Here is a 22569-nt window from a genome sequence, read left to right on the forward strand (position 1 = left end):
ATTCAAGAACTCTGCTTCCACTGCCTTTTGAGGAAGACAGTCCCAAAGTCTCATGGCCTTCTAAGAAAAAAGATTTCTGCACTTCTCTGTCTTTATTCTTAAACAGTGACTCCTAGTTCTAGATGCACTCACAAGAGGAAACATCCTCTCCACATCCACCCTGTCAGCAGTCCCCAAGATCTTATGTTTCTATTAAGTTGCCGCTTACTCTTCTGACCTCCAGCGGTTACAAGCCTAGCCTGTCCAACTTTTCCTCATAAAACAACCTGCCCGAACCAGGTCTCAGTTTCGTAAACCTTCACTCGCTGCTTCCAATGCATTTACATCCTTCCTTAAATAAGGAGACTAAAACTGTACACACTATTCCAGATGCAGTCTCACCAATATAACTGAAGCATAAACCTCCCTACTTTTGTATTCAATTTCCCCATCATAATGAACAATAACACTCTATTATCTTTCCTAATTACTTGCTCCACCTCCATACTAGCCTTTTGATTTTTGCACCAGGACACACAGATTCCTCTGCAATCTCTCACTATTTAGGTATTGTGCTTCTTTAAATTCTTCCTTCCAAAATTGATAATTTCACATTCTCTGACATTATATCCCACTCACTTAGCCTGTCCTTATCCATTGGGTCCTCTTCACAACTTACTTTCCTACCTATTGTATCCAATCAACCACGTGTGTTGATGTTCTTTCCTGGTAGCACCCCTCCCCAATGTGACAGGGGTTGGAGGAATATACAGATGAACAGGTGAGCAGGAATGTATGTGTAGGTTCTGTTTTATTGACCGAATAGGCAGGCTGAGTACTCAACCTCAGGAGATAGGTTATGAAGCTAATTCTCCAGGTGGTGCCCCAGCCACATTAGATGCACTGGCAAAGGGTACAATATAAATGGGCTATTCTGTGTAAACTCTTGAGTGGTGTTTGCACATAAAGCTAGGTCATAGTTGAACATTAACTTGCTGATTTATTAATGCTTTTCATTGAGCCATGAATCAAGAGATTGATGAGCCATGCCACTTCAAATGTTCTCTTCCATCACCGAATTGGCAATTAAATTATTGAATCATAGAACAGCTGCAGCATTGAAGGGGATTATTTGGTCTGTCAAGTTTGTGCCAGTATTCCACAAGAGCAGTTTAGAGCCCCACTTCCTCTTCCCCATAGATCTCCAATTTATTTTTTCATCGGATGCTTAAATCAATTCCCTTTTGAAAGCTTATGGTTCTCAAACTTTCCATCAACAATAGGTTTCTTTCTGTCTACTGTGGGCAGACCCCTTGTGATCTTAAATTTCTCTATCAAATCTCCTCTCAACCATGTCTTTATGGAGAACAAACCCAGTTTCTTATTTTTGTTAGTTCTTGAGCATCTCTGGCAACAGTAAGAAGTCTCACAACACGAGGTTAAAATCCATTGGTTTATTTGGAATCATAACTTTTGGAGCGCTGTTCCTTCATCAGGTGAGTGAGCAGTGCTCTGAAACCTCGTAATTCCAAATAATACTGTTGGACTTTAACCTAGTGTTGTGAAACTTCTTCCTGTGCCCACCTCAGTCCAACGCCGGCATCACCACATCTCTGGCAAGGCCAGCATTTATTGCTATTCCTAATTGCCTTCAAGAAACTGGTGGCAAGCCAGTTTGAAACCCTGCAGTCCAACTTCAGCCAGAAATGCCAAGTGCATGGTTCATCTTGACCTCCTCTTGAGTTCCCCAGTGTCACAGATGCCGGTATTCAGCTAATTCACTTCACTCACGTGCTATCAAGAAATGGCTGATGGCACTGGATAAAGCAAAGGCTTTGTCCGTGATAACAATCTGACAATAGTACTGAAGACTTATACTCCAGAACTAGCTGGGCCCATAGCTGGGTGAGGCACAGTGGCACACAGTGCCAGCAACCTGGGTTCAACTCCCAGCTTGGGTCACTGTCTGTGTGGAGTCTACGTTCTCCTCATGTCTGCGTGGGTTTCCTCCAGGTGTTCCGACTTCCAGCATTTTCTGTTTTTATTTATGATCTACAGAATTCACGGTATTTTGGTTTTAGTTTAGTGTTCACCATTACTGTTTTCTTCAACAAACTCTGTGTCCATGCTGCAACTTTCCCTTTCATTCAGTAGGCTTCAGCTTTGCCAGAAAGCTTATTATGTTGTACTTAATCAAATACCTTTTGACAATCTGTGTACATGCATCAAATATTTTACCACATTAAGAAGTCAAGTTAAAATATAATTTGTGTTCAACCAATCCATTCTGGCTTTCCCTAATTAATCCTCCTGTCTCCACCTTGTTCTGGGTCATCATTTTCAGAATCTTACCCGCCCCTGAGGTTAAAGTGTTGCCCTGTAGTTTCTGGGTTTATCCTTATATCCTCTTTTGAACAAGATTGTAACATTTACAGTTCCCCAGGGTAGCATCACCCTATACAGTATCTAAGGAAGATTGAGAGATTATGGCCAATTTCCGCAGTTGCGTCCCGCAGCAATCTTGGGTCATTCAGACAAAACAGCCCAAATTGACTGGCACCCCATCCACCAGCTTAAACATTCACTCCCTTCACCAGCGATGCACAATGGCAGCAGTGTGTACCATCTACAAGATGCATTACAGCAACTCACCGAGACCTTCCAAACCAGATACCTCTGCCATTTAGAAGGTCAAGGATGGCAGCTATGCAGGACAGCACCACGACAAGTTCTTGTTGAAGCCAATCGCCATCCTGATTTGGAAATACAAAGAACAAAGAACAACCCAGCATGGGAAACAGGCCCTTTGGCCCAACGAGCCCGCGCTGCCATTTCAACAAAGCATTTTCCTACACCTCCCCTGCCCCGTGTGTATGTGAATGGTAATATATTGCCGTCCCTTCACTGTCGCTGGGTCAAAATCGTGGAACTCCCTCCCTAGAGTGTGGTGGCTTTTCACACTAACTTCATTGCAGTGTTAATGTAAGCCTACTTGTGACACTAATAAACAAACTACAAAAATAAGCACTGTGGCTGCACCAGATGGACTGCAGCATTTCAAGATGGTTGCCACCACCATCTTCACAAGAGTAATTAGGAGTGGGTAATAAATGCTTAGTAGTGACACCTGCATTGCATGAAAGAATTAATAATCTGATTCCGTCCTGATGACTTATCAACTTCTAAGTATAGTACAGTGCAGCACGATGGCACAGTAGTTAGCATTGCTGCCTCACAGCGCTGGAGACCCAGGTTCGATTCCCTGCTTGGGTCACTGGCTGTGGAGTCTGCACATTCTCTCTGTATCTGTGTGGGTTTCCTCTGGGTGTTCCGGTTTCCTCGCACACTCCAAAAATGTGCAGGTTAGTTGGATTGATTTGATTTATTGTCACATGTGTTAACGTACAGTGAAAAGTATTGTTTTTTGCTCATTATGCAGACAAAGCATACTGTTCATAGAGAAGGAAACAAGAGAGTGCATAATGTAGTGTTACAGTAGTTACAGTTATAATTGGCTGTATTAAATTCTTCCTTGGTGTTGGGGGTAAATGCATGGGGTTACAGGGATAGGGCCTGGGTGGGATTGTGATCGATGGGCCGAATGGCCTCTTTCAGCACTGTAGAATTCAGAAATTTCTAGACTCAGCCCGGTGGAAGAGCTTCATAAAGAAATCGGTAATTGGAAGAGAGTGAATTTGTTGCTGACGTGGATTGTTTCTTTCAGGGGTCCGTCTACGTTGGATCAACTCGCATGGTGGTTCAGCTTCCAGCAGTAAATTGTAGCAAGTATGCCAACTGTGAGGACTGCTACCTGGCAAAGGATCCGTTGTGCAGCTGGGACGCACAGAAATTGCAATGTGTTCAACATGAAAGCGAAACCGCTCAGGAGTGAGTACCAGTGGAGGAGTTGGATCTTCCCTCATGATTGAATTGCATGAGAAAGGCTTTTGAAACAGCACTACTGTAATTGAGATAATTGGACTGCTTTTCTGGAGTTTTATTCTGTTTAGTGTGTACAGAGTAACAGAGTCAAATAATACTCTTGTCAATGGCTATAAAGTTAATCGTAACTTTTATACTCCAAGCCTCTGTTTTTTAAGCACAGGATCACATGTGATGATAACTGGTGTGTAATGATAACTGGAGGATTCCTCTTGCCTTCTGGAGGCTTTTGTTGTCAGACACTTGTTGGCCATAGTTGGTGCAGCTGATCTTCTCATCAATGGTGATCTTTTGAGAGCGAGGTGGTTGCCAAGGGATGGAAAGTGTTCAGTACATTCCAAAATCTCTCCTTCAACATAAAGGGAGGTGGAATTTTTGGCTGATCAGGTGTGTGCTGATAGAAATTTGGTTTTGGTAATGTTCAGACTGGGTTTCTTGTCTGCAGAATTGAAAGTATTGAGAATGGTTTGCAAATCTGGTGCAGAATGGACAATGACACTGCAGCCATTCACAAATTTTAAGTCATATATGTCAACAGTGGTCTATTTGGTTTTGGCACAGAGGCAACTGATGTTCAAGAGTTTTCCTTCTGATGCCAGAAGGCAGGTGAATAGTTATGATCAGGTAGTTTGTACATATTGTGGGGGCTAACTCACAGCTTTGCGTGAATCCTGATATGCATTTTGAAGGTGCCTGTTTGAGACCTCCCACTCAATATGGTTGCCGTCATATCTTGTAGCAGTTGCAAGATGAAACAGATGGACTGTAGCAATTGAAGAAGGTGATTCATTCCACCCCGGAAAGAAAGAAGATTGGATGGTGTGCCGATACTGTGCCTTAAGAAATGTATTTGCGTCATGTTTCTGTGCAGGAATTTTTTTTAAACAATCTGTTCTAACACCAGTGCCACTGGGTCTGAGTAGGCAGCCCTGCATTATTATTGCAGCAGCATAATTGCTCCTAATTGCTAAAATGTTTGTTTTAATCTGGAAATGCTGTTCTGTTTTTAGTGTTTTCCCCTGGGATTTTGCAGAGTGGGACTTGATTAGGTTGACTGACAGAAAAGTCAGGCTCACGGAGAGAAATCAAACTCAGAGTGCTGCTTGTGTTCTTTCAGGAGAAGTTGCTTTCTCTGTGTCTTTCTCTTTCTTGAGTTGGAGAATGGAATCTGTCAGGAAATAAGTCTCCCTGGAATTCTGCTGTTTGGTAGTGGATCTTTCTCTGGAGGTGGTTGTATGAGAGTTAGAAGATAGGTGTCTGTCCAGATGTCTGTCCAGAGGTATTAAAAGGCTGGAAATCTAACATACATGTGACCATACCTGTTTTTGGTGCTTACTGATTCTGAAGAAGGGATTTATGTCTACGGGGATACTGGTTACGTTGGAACCAAAGCAATGGCTAGTTGTTAAGAATTATACCTTGCCAGTTTAAGTATTTCAATTGATAGAAGCTTATTCTTTTTGTTACATTTTAACTGCATTCTTAAGTAAAGTTTGTTTTGATAAATGCTTCCTTGTGGGTCAATTGAATCATACCTGAAGTGAGATACATTTTGCTCACCCTAATGCCAAAATCATAAAAAGTTAGGGTGTAGGCTAACTTCAAAATGTACCTGGGGTTTCTGATCTGTCAAATGGAGAGAAACTATTTCCTTGTGTTGAGGAATGCAGAAATAGGGAGTACAATTATAAAATTACAGTCGGGCTGTTCAAGAGGGAAATCAGGAATTACACACTTGGGGCACAGTGACACAGTGGTTCGCACTGCTGCTTCACAGCGCCAGAGACCCAAGTTTGATTCCTGGCTTGGGTCACAATCTGCATGGAGTTTGCATGTTCTCCCCGTGTCTGCGTGGGTTTCCTCTGGGAGCGCCAGTTTCCTCACGCATTCTGAAAGATGTGCTGATTTGGTACATTGACATGAACACACGCCTGATTATGGGGAATTTCACAGTAACTTTATTGCAGTGTTAATGTAAGGCTGACTTGTGACTAATAAATAAACTACTTTTACAAATGCGATAGTGGAAAACTGGAACTCTCCCAGAAAAGGCTGTGGGTGCTAAGGGTTGGTTGGAACTTCAAAACTGAGATTGCTAGTTTTTTTTGGAAAGATTATCAACATCAGTTGAGCTAAGATGGGTCAATGGAATTGGCGTACAGATCAGCCATGGTGTGGTTGAGTGTCGCAACAAGATCTTGGTGAGACCACATTTGGAATATTGTGTGCAGTTCTAGTCACTTCACTAAAAGAAGGACGTGGAAGCATGGGAGAGAGTGCAGAGGAGATTAACCAGGATGCTGCCTGGTTTGGAGGGTAGGTCTTATGAGGAAGGGTTGAGGGAGCTGGGGCTTTTCTCTTTAGAAGGGAGGAGGATGAGAGGCGACTTAATAGAAGTTTATAAGATGATGAGGGGGATAGAAAGAGTGGACGTTCAGAGACTATTTCCTCGGGTGGATGTAGCTGTTACTAGGGGGCATAACTATAAGGTTCATGGTGGGAGATATAGGAAGGATGTTCGAGGTAGGTTATTTACTCAGTGATTGGGGTGTGGAATGCACTGCCAGCTGTGATAGTGGAGTTGAACATTTTAGGAACTTCCAAGTCGTTATTGGATAGGCACATGGAGCACACCAGAATGATAGGGAGTGGGATAGCTTGATCTTGGGTTCGGACATAGCTTGGCACAACATCGAGGGCCGAAGGGCCTGTACTGTGCTGTAATGTTCTATGTTCTATGTTTTTAAGATCCTGCTACTGAATGACCCACTCCTGTTTCTGTGCAGAATGCCTGTGCAACAGTCCAACTGTGAGCCCCTCCCTGCTTCAGATGTTGTGTCAGGGTTACAGCTTTTCACTCAAATTATCTTTCAAGAGAATATTTAAGATTTTAGGATTCTCCACGTTACATAAGAACATAAGAAATAGGAGCAGGAGTAGGCCATCCAGCCCTTCGAGCCTGCCCTGCCATTCAGTAAGATCATGGCTGATCTGTCGTGTCTCAGTTCCACATTCCCGCCCTCTCCCCATAACCCTTAATCCCCTCGCTTATCAAAAACCCATCAACCCGCGTCTTAAAAATATTTAGCGAGGCAGCCTCCACCACCTCAACGGGCAGAGAATTCCAGAGATTCACCACCCTTTGAGTGAAGAAGTTCCTCCTCAACTCCGTTCTAAACCGCCCCCCCTTTATCTTGAGGCTGTGCCCCCTAGTCCTACTGTCCTTTCTGAGCGGGAAGAGCCTCTCCACCTCTATCCTATCCATCCCATTCATCATCTTATACGTCTCAATGAGATCTCCCCTCATTCTTCTAAACTCTAATGGGTACAAGCCTAGTTTATTCAGCCTCTCCTCATAGCTCAACCCCCTCAACTCCGGTATCAGCCTAGTAAACCTCCTCTGCGCTCCCTCCAAGGCCAAAATATCCTTGCGTAAGTACGGCGTCCAAAACTGCACACAGTTGAAACTTACATGTTGAAACATGTTACATGTTGAAACTTTTGGTTATAAATTCCTGAATCCACATGTATAGTTGAGCACTATAACCTTGTATTTACACCTTCTTTGAATTATGTTTTAATATAGAAGTGTGACGATTTTAAATACAAGTGACAATTATTTCACCCTGCTAAAAACAAAATAATTGTGTTTCTCTAGGATGCTGCAAGATGTAGAACATGACCATTCACAGATGAATATCTTGTGTAAATCTGAGAAAGGTAAGTTTGATAAGAGACCTTTCTGTTCCTGGGGTGGACTTTCAAGCCCCACTCTTCTTTCCTGTTCAATCTGGTAATTTGCAGCAAGGTCCCTCAAGCTCTAGATCATCTGTTTTTGTTAGTGTTTGAGGGATAAATGTTGCCCAAGACTCCAAGAAAACTTTCTTTAATATCTTATCTGAAACCTTCATAGAATCATAGAATCGTACAGTTCAGAAGGAGGCCATTCAACCCATCGTATTTGCATCAGTCACAATCCCACCCAGGCCCTACCCCCATAATCGCATGTTAGAACCCATAACCCTAGCTAGTTCCCCTGATACTAAGGGGCAATTTAGCATGGCCAATCCACCTAAACCGCACACCTTTGGATGGTGGGAGGAAACCTGAGCAAGTATAAGTTTTCCCAACAGTCATTTGTTCTGAAATCACAGACAGACATTGATTCACGTATTTTTAAAGGTCAGTTTGAAATTTTAGCAACAGCAAGGAGAAGATATTTGTAATATCTGTATATTTTATAAATCCATGCAGACACAAGGAGAATGTACAAACTCGATACAGATAGTGATCCAAGCCAGGAATCAAACCCAGGTCCCCTGCACTGTGAGGCAGCTAACCACTGTGCCAGTGTGCCTTGGAGAACTGCTGCAGTGCATCCTGTAAATTGGGAACTGCAGCCAGTATGTTGGCAGTGGAGGGCTGAGATGGAGCCCAGAGGTGTTCTGGCTGTTCAGGCTTTAGTGGTGTTAAGCTAATTGAATGTTGCAACAGCTTCACCCTTCTAGGCAAGTGATAAATATTTCATCAAACTTCTGATTTGAGCCACAGACTATTAAAATTTCACTACAGCATTAAAAAACATTGAAAAGGATTCAGGTGCCAAAGGGGGTAGGCCAACGAGACTGGCAATGCCTGATATTTGTTCAATTATCATACTATGATAGTCTATAATGGTCACTTTGTGGTTGTCATAGATCACTTAAAGTATCTTCCGTCTGCCGACACCATCCAACATCATTATGCTGTAAGACTTCAGCAAAAAAAAAGGTGACTGCAGAGTGCTGAGCCTGAAAGAGTTTCCAAGTTAAAAGGCTAAATCATCTGGTAGTCATAGTGATCATTGTTTGTGTGTGAGCCTGGACAATACAAGTTCCCCTCCGATCCAGCCTGACTTAGAACTAAATCACCATTTCTTCACTGTTGCTGGGTCAAAATCCTGGAATCTCTCTCCCTAACACCACATGGACTGCAGTGGTTCAAGATGTTATTTCATGATCATTTTCCCCAGGACAATAAGGAATGGGCAACAGATGTTGGCCTAGCCAGTGACGCCCACTTCCTGTGGAACAAAAGCATGTTTTCTCATGAGGTAGTTAAAATCTGGAACTCAGAGGCACGGTTTCTCCGATGAGATGTTCTATACAATAAAGAAGGTATAAAGTAAACTTTCAGGGAAATGACAGAGAGGTATAAAGCCTGTAGAGTAGATAAACTGGGAATTTCCACTATTATAGACTGGGATAGTAATAAGGGAGAAAGGGGAAAGAGTTTCAGAAGTGTGTTTGGGAAAGTTGTCTTGATGTAGAGATCCTGGAGAGAGTGCAGAGGAGATTTACCAGGATGTTGCCTGGTATGGAAGGGCTGTCTTACGAGGAAAGATTGAATGAACTTGGGCTGTTTTCCCTTGAGAGACGTCGGCTGAGGGGGGATCTAATAGAGGTTTATAAGATTATGAAGGGGATAGATAGAGTAAATGGTGGTAAGCTTTTTCCGCTATTAGAAATGGATAGAACGAGGGGTCACGGGCTTAGGGTGAGGGGGGCTAGGTATAAGACAAATATTAGAGGGCAGTTTTTTACGCAAAGGGTAGTGGGGGTGTGGAATGCACTGCCGAGTAAGGTGGTGGAAGCAGGCACGCTAGGGTTGTTTAAGAGTCACTTAGACAGCCACATGAGCGGGCTACATATAGGGGGATATAGTAGGCCTTACTGAACATTGTAGGCTCGGGAATACGTTTTGCCTCAGGGATGTTAGTCTTTGCCTGTTTAATAATGAATTTTTTTGTCTCCACAGGCATTTAAGTCCAGCAAGGGGCATGCATGCGGCAGGTTGTAGTGGGCTGCTCTTGGACATTGCTTCGGGAGTTGCCTATTGCTTCATGTCGTTAGTGTGCTTAAACTGGACCATCTCGAGGGCAACATGACAGCTCAGAGACTATCTCTGTTACTGTGCGGACACATGGATTTGGGCCTGTGTCTGTGGGAGTTTGCACGTTCTCCCCGTGGTTGCGTGGGTTTCCTCCGGGTGCTCCGGTTTCCTCCCACATCCCCAAAGATGTGCTTTTAGGCTGATTGATTGGGTACTAAATTGTCCCTAAATTGGACCTCCCTGATCCTCGCACATTAGGCGTAGACTAAAATCATGAATAGGTCACTGAGACAGTGGGACGGCGGCGCGGGCTCGTTGGGCCGAAGGGCCTGTTTCCCGTGCTGTGTTGTTCTTTGTTCTTTGTTCTAGTATGATTTAAGCTCAGTGAGGAAGGAGCATTGCTGGGTCTGGTTCTGTGGAAAGAGGTAGATCAAACTGATCAGCAGGGAACCATTAAGGGAACAGTGATCATAGTACCATAAACTTTTGGTTAGATATGGAAAAGGGCAAGAAGAAGTTAGGGAAGATCTGTGTCCAACAAGCCTGTGCCGCCATTTTAACATTACAAGTCCCCCCTCCACCCATGACCCTTATCTATGCTTATGGCATTCCACATTGAGGAAAAACGAATTTAGGGACAATTTATTACCTCCAATCAGCCTAATAGCACTGTTCTTTGTTCTAAAACTGATTTGAAACAATGGGCTGTTTTAAAGAGGAGATGGTTTGGTTACAGTCAAAGTGCATTTATTTCCATGAGGGGGAAAGGTACAAGTAAAGCCAGAGTTCTTTAGATGTCGAAAGAGATCGAAAGATGAAGTGGAACAATGTCCTTTGCGCAGTATGGCTGACATGTGGCTTCAGACCCACACAATATGACTGACATTTAATAGCCCTCTGAAATGGTTTAGTGAGCCTTCTTGAGGACAGTGAGAGATGGTCAGCAAATGCTGGCCTTGCGAGCAGTGCTCATATCGCATGGATAATTAAAAATTAGTGCACTTGGCAGATGTCAGATTGATAATATAAATGAGTAACTGGCTGCAAAGGTTCAGAACAGAAATGAAAAGGAGGCTAGAGAGACTAGAAAAGAGTATGAGAAGACACTAGGACATAACAAAAGGGAATCTAGAAGTATTGTAGGTAGATAATTATCCCTGGTTCAGGAACTGTAGGCATCTCTATTTTGGAAAGACAATTGGTTAGATAACTTGAGGTACAGCACTCCGCATCAAGCATGGGAGACAAGGAGACAAAGAACAAAAACAGCCCGGGAAACAGGCCCTTCGGCCCAATGAGCCCGCGCCGCCATTTTAACATTACGAGTCCCCCCTCCACCCATGACTCTTATCTATGCTTATGGCATTCCACATTGAGGGAAAACTAATTTAGGGACAAATTATTACACCAATCAGCTTAATAGCACATCTTTGGGGTGTGGGAGGAAACCGGAGCACCCGGAGAAAACCCATGCAAGCACGGGGAGAATGCGCAAACTCCCACAGACACTGGCCCAAATCCATGTGCCTGCACAGCAAACAGTGATAGTCACTGAGCTGTCGTGTTGCCCAGCATCTGGTCCAGTTTAAGCGTACACTAACGACATGAAGTACTAGGCTATTCTCAAACATCCAAGAGCAGCCCTTGTACGACCCATCGCCTGTATGTCCCTCGTTGGACAACAAGGCGGACAGACTTAAAACCTGTGAATTAACAGAGAAAAACATTAGTATCATTCCACATCCTTATACATTACCAGGGACGTCCCAAGGCTACTGAACCTTATTTAAAACAACCTCCGAGATCCCTCCATCTCCAACCCACTCATGTGCCTGTCTAAGTAACTCTTAAACAACTCCAGCGTACCTGCCTCCACCACCGTGCTTGGCAGAGCATTCCATACCCCCACTACCCTCTGTGTGAAAAACCTCCCTCTAACATCCGTGTTATACTTCGCGCCCCCCCCCCCCAACCCTAAGCCCATGGCCCTTCGTACTGTGCGTTTCTAACATAGGAAAAAGCTTACCACTGTTTACTCTATTTATACCCTTCATGATCTTATATACCTCAATTAGATCTCCCCTCAGTCGCCATCTTTCAAGGGAAAACAGCCCCAATTTGCTCAATCTTTCCTCATAACCCAGTCCTTCCATACCAGGCAGCATCCTGGTAAACCTCCTCTGCACTCTCTCCAGGGTCTCCACATCTTTCCGGTAGTAAGGCAACCAGAACTGGACGCAGTACTCTGAATGCGGCCTAACCAACGTTCTATACAACTGCAACATTAGACTCCAGCTCTTATACTCTATACCCCTTCCTATAAAGGCTAATATACCATAAGCTTTCTTCACAACCTTCTCCACTTGTACTGCCACCTTCAAAGACTTGTGCACTTGCACCCCCAGGTCCCGCTGCATTTCTGTACTCTTTATAGGTCTACCCTTTATCATATAACTCCTCGCTACGTTATTTCGGCCAAAACGCAGCACCTCACGTTTATCCGGATTAAACTCCATTTGCCGTATATCTGCCCAATATACCAGCCTATCTATATCCCGTTGTATTACCAGACACTGCTCGTCACTGCCCGCTAATCCAGCCATCTTAGTGTCATCTGCAAATTTGCTGATCACACCACTTACTCCCTCTTCCAAGTCATTTATATATATTACAAAAAGAAGAGGCCCCAGTACAGAGCCCTGTGGCACACCACTAGTGACAGACCTCCAGCTAGAAAAGGACCCTTCCACTACTACTCTCTGTCTCCTCTTACCAAGCCAGACAGATCCCAAGTCTTCCTCTGCTGGAATGGGAATTGAACCCACCGTTATTGGCATTATTCTCAACAACACACTGGTCAACTGAGCTAATCCTTCCATGCTATAGCCATTTTATAATTCTATGATGTAAACCCAAGGCTTTACCTATCTAGGCAGTGAATGTGATTAATGATTTCATGGCATTTTTCAAAAAAATGTAGGAAATTCCCTCCTGACTCAAAGCCATCCAGGGCAGATAACTTTAATTAATTGGTATGCACGTCTCTGGGATCAGTATCTGTTCCTTCCGCCACTGGCTAACTGGCTGCACTATTGACATGACACACTGCTGTAACTCTCCTCACTTACCGCTTTCAGTGAACATATTAAAACAGTTCAGTGGATATTAAAGGTTTTCCGACTCTATCGGGACAACAGCAGCAGATATCTGCTGATGACCTGACTGTAGAATCATAGAATCACTACAATGCAGAAAGAAACCATTCCGCCCATTGCATCTACATAGACTCTCTCTAACAGCATACCTTACCCAAACCCTTTGCTCCATCCTATTCTTATAACCCTACATATTTCCCATGGCTAATCTATTTTATCTATGCATCTTTGGATTGTGGGAAGAAAATAGAGCATCTGGAAGAAACCCCATGCAGACACTGGGACAACATGAAAACTCCACAGTTAGCCAAGACTGGAATTGAACTGGGGCCCCTGGTGCTGTGAGACAGTGGTGTTAACCACTGTGCTAGCATGCTGCCTGCAATATCCATCCCTCAACCAGTACCACAATTTGAAATGATCTGTTCATTACCTCTTCACTATCATTTAAGGTGGCGCAGTGGTTAGCACTGTTGTCTCACAGTGCCAGGGACCTGGGTTCGATTCCTGGCTTGGATCACTGTTTGTGTGGAGTTTGTACATTCTTCCTGTGTCTGCGTGGGTTTCCTCAGGGTGCTCTGGTTTCATCCCACAGTCCTAAGATGTGCAAGTTAGGTGGATTGGCCATGCTAAATTGACCCTTAGTGTCAGGACGACTAGCTAGGTTATGGGGATAGGGCCTGGTTGGGATTGAGGTCAGTGCAGACTTGATGGCCGAATGGCTTCCTTCTGCATTGTAGGATTCTATCTGAGTGCTATTTGAATATAAAAACTAGGAACAGGAGTAGGCTATCTGGCCCCTCGGGCACCTCCGCCATTCAATAAGATCATGGCTGATCTTTTTGTGGACTCAGCTCCACTTACCCACCCCCCCTCCTCCCCACTCACGATAACCCTTAATTCCTTTACTGTTCAAAAATTTATCTATCCTTCCATTAAAAACATTCAATGAGGTAGCCTCAACTGCTTCACTGGGCAGGGAATTCCGCAGATTCACAATCCTTTGGGTGAAGAAGTTCCTCCTCAACTCAGTCCTAAATCTGCTCCCCCTTATTTTGAGGCTATGCCCCCTAGTTCTAGTTTCACCCACCAGTGCAAACAACTTCCCTGCTTCTATCTTATCTATTCCCTTCATAATCTTATATGTTTTTATAAGGTCTCTCCTCATTCTTCTGATTCCAATGAGTCTAGCCCCATTCTACTCAGTCTCCCCTCCATAAGCCAACCGCCTCAACTCTGGAATCAACCTCGTGAATCTTCTCTGTACCCCATCCAGTGTCAGTATTTCCTTTCTCAAGTAAGGACACCAAAACTCTTCACAGTACTCCAGGTGTAGCCTCACCAGCAGCTTCTACAGCTGCAAGATAATCTCACTTTTTAAACTCCATCCCTCTAACAATGAAGGACAAAATTCTATTTGCCTTCTTAATTACCTGCTGCACCTGCAAACTGACTCCTTATGATTCTTGCACAAGGACACCCAGGTCCCTTTGTACAGCAGCATGCTGTATTTTTTTACCATTTAAATAATAGTTCATTTTGCTGTTATTCCTACCAAAATGGATGACCTCGTATTTACCAACATTGTACTCCATCTGCCAGACCCTCACCCACTCACTTAGACTATCTATATCCCTTTGCAGACTTTCAGCTTCCTCTGCACATTTTGCTCTGCCTCATCTTAGTGTCACCTGCGAATTTTGACACACTACACTTGGTCCCCAACTCTAAATCATCATTGTAAATCGTAAACAATTGCAGTTCCAACACTGAGGCACACCACTAGTCATGATTACCATCCGGAAAAACACCCATTTACCCCCACTTTTTGCTTTCTGTTAGATAATCAAACCTCTATCCATGCTAATATATCACCCGTAATACCATGCACCTTTATCTTATGTAGCAGTCTTTGGTATGGCACCTTGTCAAATGCCTTCTGGAAAACCAGATACATCACATCTACAGGTTCCCCACTGTCCACTGCATATGTAATGTTCTCAAAGAATCCCACCAAATTAGTCAAACATGACCTTTCCTTCATGAACCCATGCTGTGTCTTACCAATGGAACAATTTATATCCAGATAAGAACATAAGAAATAGGAGCAGGAGTAGGCCATCTAGCCCCTCGAGCCTAGCCCGCCATTCAACAAGATCATGGCTGATCTGTCGTGGCTCAGTTCCACATTCCCGCCCTCTCCCCATAACCCTTAATCCCCTCTCTTATCAAAAACCCATCAACCCGCGTCTTAAAAATATTTAGCGAGGCAGCCTCCACCACTTCAACGGGCAGAGAATTCCAGAGATTCACCACCCTTTGAGTGAAGAAGTTCTTCCTCAACTCCGTTCTAAACCGCGCCCCCTTTATCTTGAGGCTGTGCCCCCTAGTCCTACTGTCCTTTCTGAGCAGGAAGAGTCTCTTCACCTCTATCCTATCCATCCCATTCATCATCTTATATGTCTCAATGAGATCTCCCCTCATTCTTCTAAACTCTAATGAGTACAAGCCTAGTTTATTCAGCCTCTCCTCATAGCTCAACCCCCTCAACTCCGGCATCAGCCTAGTAAACCTCCTCTGTACTCCCTCCAAGGCCAAAATATCCTTGCGTAAGTACGGCGCCCAAAACTGCACACAGTACTCCAGCTGCGGCCTCACCAATGCCCTATATAGCCGCAGCAAGACCTCCCTACTTTTATATTCAATCCCCCTCGCTATGAAGGCCAGCATCCCATTCGCCTTCCTGACCACCTGCTGCACCTGCAAGCTGCGTTTTTGCGACTAGTGCACAAGGACCCCGAGGTCCCTCTGCACCGTTGCCTGCTGCAGTTTTTCGCCATGTAAGTAATAATCCTTCCTACCATTATTCCTACCAAAGTGGACCACCTCGCACTTGCCAACATTAAATTCCATTTGCCAGTTCCTGGCCCATTCGCCCAGCCTATCTAGATCCTTCTGTAGACTCTCCACACCCTCCGCGCAATTTGCCGTTCCACCAATCTTGGTGTCATCAGCAAATTTCGACACCATACACTCGGTTCCCTCCTCCAGATCATCTATATAAATGGTAAAAAGCTGAGGCCCCAGCACCGACCCCTGGGGCACTCCACTAGTCACCATCCGCCAATCCGAATAGCACCCATTGACCCCCACTCTCTGCCTCCTATTTGACAACCAATCCTCTATCCACGCTAACACCCTACCCCCAACTCCATGTCCCCTGACGTTCTGCAGTAACCTCTTGTGAGGTACCTTGTCAAACGCCTTCTGAAAATCAGGAAAGACCACATCCACCGGCTCTCCTCTATCTACCGCCCTAGACACATCCTCATAGAACTCCAGTAAATTTGTCAGACACGACTTCCCCTTAACGAAACCGTGCTGCGTCTGCTCTATCAAGCAATTCCCCTCGAGATGCCTCGCTATTTCCTCCTTGATGACGGATTCTAACATTTTACCTACAACAGACGTTAAACTAACAGGCCTATAATTCCCTGCCTTTTGCCTGGCACCCTTCTTAAACAACGGTGTAACATTAGCCGTTTTCCAATCTTCCGGCACTTCCCCGGAATCCAGTGACGTTTGGAAAATAACCACCAAGGCATCCATTATCACCTCTGCCATTTCTTTCAGAACCCTCGGATGCATTCCATCCGGTCCTGGCGACTTGTCCACAATCAGCCCCTCCAGTCTGTCGAGCACCGCCTCTCTAGTAACACTAATGTCATTGAGACCCTCCAGTCCTACCACCTTTCCATCTCTAACACCTGGCAAATTATTCACGTCCTCCTCCGTGAAGACCGAAACAAAAAAGTTATTCAAGACCTCAGCCATTTCCCCATCCCCTACCACTAAGTCCCCCTTCTCATCCTCTAAGGGTCCAACGTTCACCCGAGCCAGCCTCTTCCTTTTTATATATTTATAAAAACTCTTGCTATCCTTTTTTATATTAAGTGCGCGCCCAGCTTCATAGTTTCTCCTACCCTTCTTTATCAAATTCTTTGTCAATCTTTGTTGACATTTAAACTTCTCCCAATCCTCTTCTCGCCCACTACTCTTAGCTACTCTAAACGCCTCCACTTTTAATTTAACACTTTCCTTCACCTCCTTCGTTATCCACGGCTTATTACTTCTCCTCCTACGGTCCTTTTTGACCATCGGAATAAATTTCTGCTGAGCACCAAGAAAGATCTCCTTAAAGATCCTCCACTGCTCCTCAGCAGACCTACCTTCCAACGCGCTCCCCCAGTCCACATTCGCCAATTCTTCTCTCATCCTACCGTACTGCCCTCTGTTCAGATGTCTCACTATTTCTTCCTTGATGATAGATTCAAGCATTTTTGCTCCTACAGAAGTTAAGCTAACCAGCCTCGTTACCCGTCTTTTGTCTACATCCTTTTTTAAAACAGTGGCATCACATTTGCTGTTTTCCAATCTGCGGGAACCATCCCAGAGACTAGCGAATTTTGGTAAATTACCACTAGAGCATTTGCTATTTCTCCTGCCATCTCTTTCAGTACCCTGGGATGCATTCCATCAGGACCAGGAGACTTGCCTACGTTTAGCCCCATTAACTTGCCCAACACTACCTCTTTCATGATAATGATACTTTCTAGGTCCTCACTTGTCATAGCCTCCCTGTCATCAATTTTTGGCACGTTATTTGTGTCTTCCACTATGAAAATCGACACAAAATACCTGTTCAATGCCTCAGCCATTTTCTCATTTCCAGTTATTACATCCCCCTTCTCATCCTCTAAAGGACCAATGTTTACTTTAACCACTCTTTTTCATTTTATATATCTGAGGAAACTTTTGCTATCTGGTTTTATATTCTGAGCTAGTTTACTCTCATAATCCAACTTACTTTTCTTTATAGCTTTTTTTCATGGCTTTCTGTTGACCTTTAAAAATTTTCCAATCCTCTCGGTTCCCACTAATCTTTGCCACTTTGTATGCATTTTGGTTCCACTGGTCGGCGCAACATTGAGGGCCGAAGGGCCTGTACTGCGCTGTAGTGTTCTGTGTTCTATGTTCTTTTATTTCTTAGCTATCCATGGCTGATTATCTCTTTTTCTACAGTCCTTCCTTATTACTGGTATATATTTTTGCTGAGCACTGTGAAATGATTTCCTACATTATAGTACTGTACGTTATTGGCTGTGAAGCACTTTGAAACTTTGCCTTTTGCAATTTCCACAAGTGATAGTTGAAGCCCAATCCTGTCTATAAGATTTTTATTTATTTTCCAGAATCGAAGGTACCCCTGGCAAAGGTGATACCAGCAATGGATGGGATCACTGTTTTCCTTCAGTGCGAACCCAGTTCTGCTTGGTCAACCTGTTACTGGATAACTCCACATGGAAACCTGAGTAACAATGACAAAGCCAGAGGAATCAGCGTGACAACAGCACAGGACAGCCTGGGTGATTATAAGTGCATGTGTGTTGAGGACAATGTGCTGACTTATAAAGCCTCCTACAGCCTGGAATCAAAGTCTTCATCCGATCCCGTGAAGGTTAAAAATTCTGTCAGTTATTTCCTGATGTTTTTCTTGTTGGTCCTTGGCCTTTTCCTTGGTGCCTTCATCTACAAATTTGGTCAGCGGTGGTGCAGCAGGAGAAAAGTGTCCAAGGACATGCATAAGGGGACTTATATGGATGCAGCTGGGGGGCCCACGGTTCCCAGTTTGGGCTCCCCTGATGAAATCCGACCCTTGACCATCACCCAGAAGAGCGAATCAGGTTTAAATGGAACCAGTGAAAAAGAGGATGCTTATGAAAATATAGGAAAGGAAGTGAATGGAATGAACACCGCTCCTTCGAGGAACCACACTATTTCTATCATATCATGCCAGGATGAAACCTCAATTTAATCACTGGCTAACTGGCGGACTGGAATATAGGCCAAAAGAGCAGTCAAGCTGCTGCTTTACAAAAATTACCTGTCTTTTTTATGGTGACGCGCATGGTGTTGCTTTTAATTAGCCCACATTTACAGAAGCATAAGAGTTTTGGAATCCACCATTGGCTCGCACTCAGCATTGCGATTTGTCCTGTCAGCTTCATCTACCTATGCCTGGCAAAGTGTCTTCACTTTGGGAATGCAGGAGGAGGCAACACCATTTTATTTGCAGCTGCCCCGTTTGAGACAGTGTGAGGGCTTCATGTGACATTTCAACCCTCTGAAGACTAATTTTAGTTTATTCCAAACCTAAAGCTTTGGAATTATTTGATCCTGTGAATAAATGTATATATTATTTTCTAAAGAGCGTGCCCATTTGTAAAAGATGGAAGCTGTTGAATGCTTGGCCTTCTAGGTTATGGGAGGGACCTCTGCTCCAGTCCGGGGTCATGATGTGGATATGCCACAGTCCGGGGTGTCACTGAGAATCTCAATTAGAGGAACTATCAGTCCACAATTCCAGCTTCTTTCATTGCTAGACACTTGTAGAGGTGGCAATAGGTCAAGATCAGCTTTGAATGCCCTAATAACAGACAGTTAATGCTCAGAGCTATGGATAAAGATTGGGACAGTAGGCTTAATTACATAGCTCTTTCAGAGAACCATCACTGGCACAGTAGGTCGATTGGCCTTCTCCTGTGATATATCATTCTATGATTCCATTTAGGTTTGTACCTTAAACAGTGATCAGTAGGGCAAAATATTGTTGAACGGCCCCACACACAAAGATTTGTATTGCAAAAGGAATCAGAATCTTCCAGAATGGAGAATGAGTAGAAGTAAAAGATGAAAATGACTACTGTGCTGAACATGTAAAGACCATTGATCTTGTGGGATTGCCGAGGACTTATTACGGGTTAAAATGTACAAAAATTTTAGTTTGGCTGTCAAGTTGCATGCTTTCTGCCGTGACCACTTGGTCTTTTCTGCCGTGACCACTTGATGTGAAGCAAAGTGGCAAACTTGCCTCACTGATGCTGATATACGTAGTGCACAATTCCTTGTCAGCACCTCTGCTGTGTGACCACTAAGAGAGAGGAAAACCAGCAGAGACATTGTAATACTGAGCACTTGCATTCTTTCCAGTGGAATCCAGGGATTCAAACTGTGCACAACCACCGAGGTCCTCATTCTCCCTTCCAGACTGTTTCAATGTTGTTGTTACTGTTAGAAGTGGAAAGTCCTTGTGGACTGATTTCTTGATTATTGTAAATGTCAGCCTTGTTCTTATTTCAGGCCTGCCAATTTTTGAGATTCAGTGATTGTTGTGATATTGCTGTCCTCAATTTTAAGTATATCACTCTTGTTTCTTCCAAGTCCACTTTGGATGATAAATGATGTTCCAGTGCATTCGGACTGCAGTGAGAGCTGGAGGGGTAAAATATGGGTTGATGCGCTGCATAATATCTCCCACAGGTTCTGCAAGTTCGGATGAAAAAACACTGCTGTCTCTAAGCTTATTGAGAATGTAGTGTGTGTATGGGAGGGGAGGACTTGCATTGTAAGCCAATTAATACCCTTCCTGTGCAATATTCTTAATTCATTGCTCCTACCAGTGATTGACCTGTGACCACCAAACTTGGGCTATTTTTAATTTTGGATTGCTGTCTACAATAAGCAATGTTGAAATGGCTGCTCATTATCTGACCGGCCTAGTACTCCCTCCCATTAATTATGTATACTTCCCGACCTTTTAAAAAATAAATTACAGGATGTGGGCATTGCTGCCTAGCTGGCATTTATTACCCACCCCTAATTGCCCTTATGAAGGTGGTGGTGATCTACCTTCTTGAAATACTATAGTCCCTGAGGTGTAGGTACACCTACAGTGCTGTTAGGGAGGGAATCCAGGATTTTAACCCAATGACAGTGAAGGAACGGCAATATATTTCCAAGTCAGGATGGTGAGTGGCTTGGAGGGGAACTTGCAGGTGGTGGTGTTCCCCATGTGTCTGCTGCCCTTGTCCTTCTAGATGGTAGTAGTCATGGGTTTGGAAGGTGCTGCTTAAGGAACCTTAATGGGTTTCTGCAGTGCATCTTGTAGATGGACTGTCACCATTGGCTGTCACCATTTATCGGTGGTGGAGGGAGTGAATGTTTGTAGATGGGGTGCTGATTAAGTGGGTTGTTTTGTCCTGACTGCTGCCAGGCTTCTTCAGTGTTGTTGGAGCTGTAATTATCTGGGACTAATCCTCATGTTGCAGCCATGTTCTACGTTGCATGCCAAAGTTAAAATTAGCCCTTTGAATTCAACATTCCAAACAAAATCACTCAGAGCAGAGTGGAAAACTTTTCTGCTGGAGTGTTCTTTTCATAGTTTAAGTGGACCTAACATGAAAAACTGTACAGACATCGTGGGGTGTGTGGACTAGTATAAAGCCCTGCAGATTGGTTGCAGGGTTTAGGTGCAGCCCTACTGACAATAATGATGCCTGTCCCTCATCCTTATCAGTATTCTGTAAACAAGCTGAGCCTTTCCAGTATTATTCTTTGGAAATTTTGACTTTTCATTCCTTTTGATGTAGATTAAAGATTTAAAGTTAATGAGGGTGGGGGGGTGGGGGGAGGATGGTGGGGTGGGGTGGGGTTGGGTGGCGGGGAGAGGATGGTGGGAAAGGATTGTGAGCTTTCTTGATGGTTGAGAGGATAGATGCAGCTCCTGGTCGGATCTGACCCACAAGAAGAAGGAAGGCAGTAGGTTAGATTTGTGACAAACAGCTGACATAGCAATATGGATGTCAGATGAATAGAGGTTCTGGATTTCAGTCCATGATCTGAGCTGGAAGGTGTGTGGATGTGTTTGTGGGATCAAGGCAGTATCATCCATACACAGTGGTGCATTCCATGGATAAAGAGTCTACCAACACTGGCTGGAATGATGACTGGGGCCTAATGTTTATTGTAGTGATGGAGCAGTGTATAGTAGCAGAATGATAAGGAAGGTAATACAAAGAACAAAGAACAACACAGCACGGGAAACAGGCCCTTCGGCCCAACGAGCCCGCGCCGCCGTCCCATTGTCTCAGTGACCTATTCATGATTTTAGTCTACGCCTAATGTGCGAGTAATGTTTTATTACTAGCTGAATGGAAAAATTCTTAGCTTTCACTGTTACCAAAATGTTCTTTTTTTAAATAAAATGCTATTTTGTGATATTTTTAAAAATACACCTGGATGTGTTTTAGCCTGTTCAATAGTATGAAGTGTTTTGCTAACCCGCCTGTGCTCTTTTATGCATCGTGTAATTATTTTGCGATTAAAATATTGTTCAAATTTATCATGTGCAAATGGGAAGAAACATACTGCTAGACTTGACCAGCCATTTGGGGACAGGCTGGCAATCTGCGAAAATGGTGCAGAAAGACGACAGTTCCTCATCTTCCTGCTGCCATGCAATATCACCAGAGGCAGAAAAGATTCCAGACAGCTCGCCCGTCCAGTACGATAAACTTTTCCAGACTTCCAGCAGGTTCTAGGGCAGGAGATCCTCTGAGAAGCCTTCAGTGCCAATGGCTGATTCCCCCCCGGGGCAACATAGCAGGAGGAGACCATCTAGGCCACCAAGATTGCTCTACTATTTAATATGATCATGACTGATCATCCACTTCAATGTCTTTTTCCCCACAGCATCTCCATATTTCTTCATGTTATTGGAATT

At 44.0% G+C, this 22569-nt stretch overlaps 1 protein-coding gene across 1 annotated transcript in view; it reads left to right on the plus strand.

Annotated features, from left to right (window-relative positions):
- Positions 1–21458, plus strand: part of sema4f (sema domain, immunoglobulin domain (Ig), transmembrane domain (TM) and short cytoplasmic domain, (semaphorin) 4F) — a 204429-nt gene extending 182971 nt beyond the window's left edge. Inside the window, exons 12-14 of the mRNA XM_080192998.1 lie at positions 3704–3867; positions 7580–7641; positions 18200–21458. Coding sequence (XP_080049124.1) covers positions 3704–3867; positions 7580–7641; positions 18200–18822 — 849 coding nt within the window. The 3' untranslated portion in view covers positions 18823–21458. The remainder of the gene's footprint in view (positions 1–3703; positions 3868–7579; positions 7642–18199) is intronic.
- The last annotated feature ends 1111 nt before the right edge of the window (positions 21459–22569 follow it).

Source organism: Carcharhinus amblyrhynchos, chromosome 1 (assembly GCF_965287045.1).
Source record: "Carcharhinus amblyrhynchos chromosome 1, sCarAmb.v2.hapA, whole genome shotgun sequence".
NCBI lineage: Eukaryota > Metazoa > Chordata > Chondrichthyes > Carcharhiniformes > Carcharhinidae > Carcharhinus > Carcharhinus amblyrhynchos.